This window comes from Tachysurus fulvidraco, chromosome 10 (genome assembly GCF_022655615.1).
Source record: "Tachysurus fulvidraco isolate hzauxx_2018 chromosome 10, HZAU_PFXX_2.0, whole genome shotgun sequence".
Lineage (NCBI taxonomy): Eukaryota > Metazoa > Chordata > Actinopteri > Siluriformes > Bagridae > Tachysurus > Tachysurus fulvidraco.
Genome location: NC_062527.1, coordinates 7,860,578 through 7,867,608, shown reverse-complemented (window position 1 = coordinate 7,867,608; position 7,031 = coordinate 7,860,578). Strand labels below are relative to the sequence as shown.

The following is a 7,031-nucleotide window of genomic DNA, read 5'->3' as shown; positions in this document are numbered from 1 at the left end:
GGTGTGTGTGTGTGTGCACTTCGGATGGGTTAAATGCAGAGAACAAATTCTGAGTATGGGTCACCATACTTAGCCGTATGTCACGTCACTTTCACTTTTTTCACTTAACAATTTCCCATTGTCGCAAAGCAGCTTTACAGAAATATGGAAACAGAAGAGAGAGGAAAAAAATAAATAAAATAACAACAATAATAAGTAAGAATAAAATAAGTAAGTGAATATATACAATTAAAGTTTAACTTTAAAATAATATATATTCTCCCTGAGACGAAATGAGGAAGAAACCTTGAGAGGAATCAGACTCAGAAGGGAACCCCATTATCATTTGGGTTACACTCTACAGTAAATAATGTAAATGTAATTAATGTCCTTTCTACAACAGTTTATAATAGTGCAACCGAGAGCTCCTGAGGAACTGATGGGTCATCGTAAACTTTGAGTTCAGAACAGACCTGATTGCAGATAAAGACCAGATCATAAAATAATAATAAAATTTAGACAATATGTATTTTTTATACATCCACCCAACATGCAGAGTGAAAGAATTTATCAATTTATTTATTAATTTAATCTTCAGTAACAATGTTGTTAAAGCATTTCTTTTTTTTTTTTTTTACTGTATTTAACTAGAATACATTTGTGTGTAATTTCAACATTTTAGCCCATGTGGATTATTTATTTATTTAATAAGATCAAGTGTTTTTTTTTCTTTTTTTTATACCAGATACTTTTTTATATTCATTAATACACATTGTTTTTAACTGTCTATTGTTATAAGGACTGCTGTGAAACATAGGTGAGAAACTATTAGTTACTATTATCAGTTACATTATAAGCTATAAGCAGTTATTCCTTCAGAAAGCTCTTTTTTGTCTGTCAAAATTATTTCAGAAGGGAGCTTCATTTATAGTTTCATAGCATAAAACAAATTAAAATACTGTCATACGTTGTTGCAATTTTATTTAACTTCACACATTACACACAAAATGAAAGTTTTGGCTTAAGTTGCGAGCGGAAAGTACAATAACAAAGCTCACAGGAATAAACAAAATTATAACGGTATAAATGATGGCTAACGGGAATAATAATCAAACAGCTGGATATTTAGTACCTGCTGCACCAACAAACAGCTCTACAGGTTGAAACTATACATCATACTTTAATTCTTCTGATGACCATGGAAAAGGAGTACAAAAAAAAATCATCTGCTTGGTTTAATATTTATTTGCAGTAAACAGTGGTAGAATTTGTTTCACTGGAACTGTATTCTATACAATCCCTTATTTCAATGCATTGTAAAAGGCAATAAAATCCTAAACAAGCTCGTGCACTGCCCCCTAGTGGCCCTCTATTTTCATACCAGAATGAAACAAGTGCTTGAGTTGCACAAAGATCATTCAGCTCACACAGTATGTCAGTATGTAATGTTACAGTGAATTCATGTACAATTCAGAAACAACAGTGAGCTGATTCAGTAAATATATATATCTCCCTTTATTAGCTCCACCACTATTTTACAGGCAAAAGAACATTATACAGGCCAATTAAATACAACACAAATGTCACGACATGTGGCAAAGACTTCAAGTACAGGAGGTCCACTCAGTCCGACCATGGCAATTGTCCCTCAAAAGACTCTGTGAGAAGAACACACACATTACAGCTCATTTGTCTCAATATGTATATTTTGCCCATACAAACCCATAAAATTTAAAGTCAATCCAATCATATGAACATCATCTCTGAACAACAAATACTGTTAATATTGTTCCGTTCAAATTTATACTGAATTTCTGATATTGGACCATACCTGAGATTTTAAGAAATGGCCAAAACAGAAATTATAATAAAGACTAAATTAATAGGTGAGAGTCATACATTACCGGTTAACTAGATGATTTCTTATAGCTCTAATGCAAAACTAATAAAACAATAGACAACAAAATGACAATATGTCTTGGTTGATCTGCTATGTATGAGGAATATCATGAGACATGATTCATAAAATTCCTCATGGCCGTTGTACGAAGATGGTTATATCCGCCAACACTCACCATAACTGCAGAAGTCTATGCTTTGTCAATGCCAAGCTCCTCAGGTGTGGGAATTCCCAGCTCAGTAAGCGTGGGACGAAGCTCTTGGATCACATATGGATAGATATCTTTGTTTGGACCTGCTTTGTCCTGTGTCAAATGGAGGGGGAGTATTTGTATTATCAATAGCTGTATGCTAATTAATTGATACGCTTTTATAGGTAAATTCATATACAATTAAAATCTTAAGGTAATTAAAATGCTAGGAATTTAGACCATTTTCTATTATTTTAACTAAAACAGGATGGGTTAATGAATACACTGAGAAATGAGCACATCAATACATAATATATCTCAAAATGTTTGTTTAAAACACTGCACTGACCTTAACTGCCTCAAGAATACGGATGGCGCTGCCCAAGTCATTTAATCGCCGACAAGCTCTCAACGCAGCTTCCAGAATTTTGGGCTCAGGTACCAGATCATAGCCAATTAAAGTGTTCATACCTGAAAGAAGAAATAAAGAAACCAGAGACACATACTGAAGTGTGTTACTGATGCAGGAGCATTAAACATTTCTACATACTCAAAAACATGGATAGATACAAATTTCATTACCCATTCAATCACACATAAGCCATCATCTTGATTCTCTACATGACCAAAGTTGGACTTCCATTAAGAAAATGTTCTTAGTACTGCTGCAGTCATTTGAAACCAACATACTTCCTGTTTTTAGTGGTGGATAACCGGTAGTAAAGAGCCAGTAATTTCAAGATTGGCCCATTTGGATGTTTTAAGTAGTCAGAAAAAACATCCTGTGTATTGAAAAGCATGATGCAGTTGTGGGTGCATTTAAAGCATGTTACAGGAAACGGTTTTCCCCTTTATCACTTTATATTATCCTTCACTTCCTTAAAACTTTAAGGTAGTGAGCGTTAAAAAAAAACAATTCACTGGAAAAACAATGAATGTCACTTATCTAAAGGATCAAGAGAAAGTTTAAACATTACAACAAATAGAACAAAAGCATAACTACTTCATGTCTCATATATAGTCATCTAAAAATATTTAACACATTCATGTCTTACCTTTTCTGAGTTCCCAAGCATCGATATCTGGTTTGTTGAAGTAGGTGACCCAGCGGGCATCAAACTCCTCATCTGTCTCTTGCTTGCCATGGGAATAGCAGCGGCTAGCTAAAGGAGCTGACGGGAAAACAATTCAATTAGGAAAGAAAACCACAGGCTGAATGTGATTCCAAAATACCAAATATTAATAAAACTGCACTGCAAAATACTGTGGACTACTGACCAATCACACCAATATATGCTTAATTCACCAGTAAATAAGTTAAACAATAAGCCTTGATCAAAATTAACATGCAGAGTACAGATGGAAAATATATACAGATTGAAATGCCAGGTCACTCACTGAAAAAGAAAATTGACAGTGTCCCTAAAATAGAACGTATGCATCATGACAGTAACATAACAGGTCATTACTGAGCCACTCTGCGGTGGAATATAAAAAAATATATATTATGCTATATAATATGGTTTTCTAGATGTGCAGAGGTAAGCTCTAGGACTTGACCTCGGGGACCTTACCTAAATCAGTAACATGACCCCTACCAGGGTGTGTAAGAGTACCCTGGCAGGGGGCATTAGCTAGAAAATACAGCAAGGTCCCCTTGAGACATGTCACTAGGTTAGTAGTCTAAATATATTTTTAAGAGGCACAGTCAAGAGAAAGCCTTATAGGAAATGTATTAGTGATTTAAAAACCTTTCAAATGGAGATCTTATTCATATGGTGAAAGAATGTGTACACAATTAAGCAATAATTTTATCATTTTTAGGTCATGCCTTGTGTTAACAAAATTCAATGCTGCATCATTAACAATGGATTTGATGTCTTGATAACAGTCCTCTCTGAGTCAGTGAAGTCATTCAAACAACTGAGAGAGACCAAATCAATGAAAATGTAACCGAACTTTATTTACTTTGCGATATAGCAAAGTGTGTCATGAGCAACAGACTTCAATCTATAAAAGCCGGTATTTATCTTGAATCAGTGTTCAAAAAAAGTATCTGGATATAATATTTAGAGTTCTGCATTACGAGAACAAATCTTTGCATATATAGATTTTTTTACTTTAAGCATGAATCACTCTAAAACAGCTTAAATGGATGTTTATTGGTCTATAGAAATTAATCATTGTTAGTCCTTTAAGTCAGAAGTAATCAGTTAAAATGCACAAAGGGCCTGTTCCTAAAGTTATCACATGGTTCATTGTCTAATAAGCTTTAAAATGTTTTGTCTTTGGCAACAATTCTTCTTTAAACAAGCCTCGCTGTTAGTTTTTCCTTTACTGATATGTCTCTAACTACCCCCTGGTCTGACAATCTCCTTAAGCTAAATAACCGAGAATATCAGAGGGCAATAAATCGAAAACCAGGTTAGTTTATTCAAAAAACAGTCATATTTTCATACGTTTAACAACTCTGCTACAGTATTGATTTGTGTACTTTGTGCCACATCCTGATGCTGGTCCACCAGTTGGTGACCCCTGTGGACCCCTATGATCAACTGTGGACTCTGTGGAACTGTTAGGTAAAGCACCCACTATGAGATGTTGACACAATAAAGCCATAAAAGGCTGAACAAACTCCCTCAGGGTTTATACATTAAACAAAAAGGCAACAAGCAAAGCAGATAGAGGAAAAATCTGCATTTCCGTGTGGCTGGATCATACATACTGTACACATATACAGCTTTAAAAGCCTTTTGATTACACAATCATTAAAGCACTTACTTCCTCAAATCTTTGGGTTTTATAGCTGTATACATATAGTAAAGGAAAAAAAAACATCACTAGTGATTAGTAATAGCAATTATCCAACCAGGCTTGTATCCTTGGTAGACATTATCTACATTGTAGTACATAGAGTCTGTAGCAAACTGCTATATACAGGAAGCTAGTATTAGCAGTTAAGAGATAGCAAAACGACAAAATATTTGTTACTTTAAAAACAAAACTCTATAAAAGAAGCTGAAGGCCAACGTCCCTCATGTTACATGTCTGTTAAGATATAAAATACAGAAGCTGATGTTTGCTTCTATTCTGAAATCCATTCTGGACTTGAAGGACGAGTGAAACAAGGGCAGAATGCTACAGAGAGCTAGCATGCTAATGCACTTTGTCTGTCAGGCCCGGAAACATTTAGCGGGTCATTACAAGGACATGACAAAATTTAGCTAGTGGAAATAGATCATTAACCAAAATACACGTACGCTAAGCAAAATAATTTACTGATGTATAGCATTAGACAGGATTGCAAACGCTTAATATCTAGTTAGCCAAGATTTTCTGCCCAACTGTGATTAGCGAGCAGGCTAACTACATAGCTGCTAGGCTAACTAGCTAGCTGCTAGGCTACCTAGCTTGTCACTTAAACCATTCAGAATGTGCTCTCAAAACAAGGTCGTTCATTCAAACTCGAATCCATGCACCATTTTACCTATATTCTGTGATCGGGCTTGTGTTATGCTCCGAGCAGTAGAGAGCGAGAGGCGGAGAGCGGATCTGAACATGCTGCAGGACACCGAGCTCGCTGCGGCTCTGAAATACAGGGCGAATGTGTGCACGGGAAGGCCGACCGTGTAGCTAGCTACGGCAAAAGACAGGCAGCGCGCATGCGCAAAACACTGATCCCTCTCCGTTTAGCTTGGCATTAAAACTCAAAACATCCACTTTTCGTTTATTTAAAAAATAATAATAATGCCATTTACACAACAAAACAAGGATCATATTCTGTTTGATATTAAATGTATATTATTATTATTATTATTATTATTATTATTATTATTATTATTATTATTATTATTATTATTATTATTATTATTATTATTATTATTATCATCAAAATAATAATAATAATATAATAGAAATAATAATAAGAATGTTCCTGCACTGAAGCTTTGATACTTGATGCAACCCTTGAACTTTAAATTTTAGTACAAGTAATGGTCTTAGTGATGGCTCGACCAAAGGCCAATGAACATAACCTGAGGTACAGGAGCCACATATCCTTGCACCCCAGATCTCAATCCTGGAATTGGACATGGACGGTTCTTTAACAGAAGTCACTTCTTTGAATCCTGTTTGTCCTGGTTTGATACAGTAGATCAGTCACTTTGACCCACAGTCTTGTCTGCAGCAGAATGCTGTTATAAGTCAGCTTGCCAGAAGACAAAGGCATCATTAAAATATATTTATGGGAAAAAAAGTTTTTTTTTTTTTTTTAAATCTCAAAGTCTGAAATGATTAGAAAGTATCAGAAAATTACAAACCAGTTTGCATAAAGTATCTTTAAGAGAATAGAGATATGTTAGGAAATCAGTCGTGAGGCTGACTATCAGCAATTTCTTACTCTAATAACATTCTAATCGCTGTTGTATTCAAACACATTTTACATCATGTAGTTAATAAATTATTTTGTTTAATGTATTTATTTATTTAAAAAATACTTTGTATTAAATATATAATCACAGTTAATACTTACTTGTTCTGCATATGGACATCTCATGACCCTACTGGATGGGAAATTTACTTAAACATTTGTTAAATCAATCTTTAACAAATTGACTTCAGATATTTCTAAACATATTCATATATAAATATAGTTTAACAAAATGTCTTGAAAAAACATCTGATTGGCTCTAATGGACCAGGAGATGGACTAGATAGAGGATCTCATAGGGACAGGCAACACTTAAAAGGGACAGGCAACACTCCCTCATCTAAATGCTTTAATAATAAATGATAGAATGATAGAAGTATACTTTAATTTAATTCTTAGTGGTTTTCTTGTTGAGGAGCTCCTGTCAGTTAGAGTCTATGCTTCTGTAATATAAATAATTATAGAAATAAAATATGACCAAGCCAGTAGAAACAGAATTCATGCAGTATCAAAGCGCATCGCATCATGTAATT

The 7,031-nt window shown here is 34.4% G+C and overlaps 1 protein-coding gene across 1 annotated transcript; it reads right to left on the bottom strand.

Annotated features, from left to right (window-relative positions):
• Positions 1 to 1,208: 1,208 nt before the first annotated feature.
• Positions 1,209 to 5,722, bottom strand: LOC113660088 (cytochrome c oxidase subunit 5A, mitochondrial). The gene is made up of 5 exons (XM_027173333.2): positions 5,557 to 5,722; positions 3,125 to 3,241; positions 2,419 to 2,540; positions 2,055 to 2,183; positions 1,209 to 1,637 (listed from the first exon to the last, which is right to left on the bottom strand). Exons 1-4 carry the CDS (start codon positions 5,627 to 5,629, stop codon positions 2,070 to 2,072), a joined length of 426 nt encoding a protein of 141 aa, XP_027029134.1. The 5' UTR covers positions 5,630 to 5,722; the 3' UTR covers positions 1,209 to 1,637; positions 2,055 to 2,069.
• Between the last annotated feature and the right edge of the window lie 1,309 nt (positions 5,723 to 7,031).

What these genes read in the sequence shown, in the direction of transcription:
- LOC113660088 (XM_027173333.2), bottom strand. Translation starts at nt 5,629, where the DNA reads ATGTTCAGATCCGCTCTCCGCCTCTCGCTCTCTACTGCTCGGAGCATA. An exon ending in AGCCCGATCACAGAATATAG is followed by an intron (nt 3,242 to 5,556) that starts GTAAAATGGTGC and finishes TTTTCCCGTCAG; the next exon opens with CTCCTTTAGCTAGCCGCTGC. An exon ending in GTATTCTTGAGGCAGTTAAG is followed by an intron (nt 2,184 to 2,418) that starts GTCAGTGCAGTG and finishes CATTTGACACAG; the next exon opens with GACAAAGCAGGTCCAAACAA.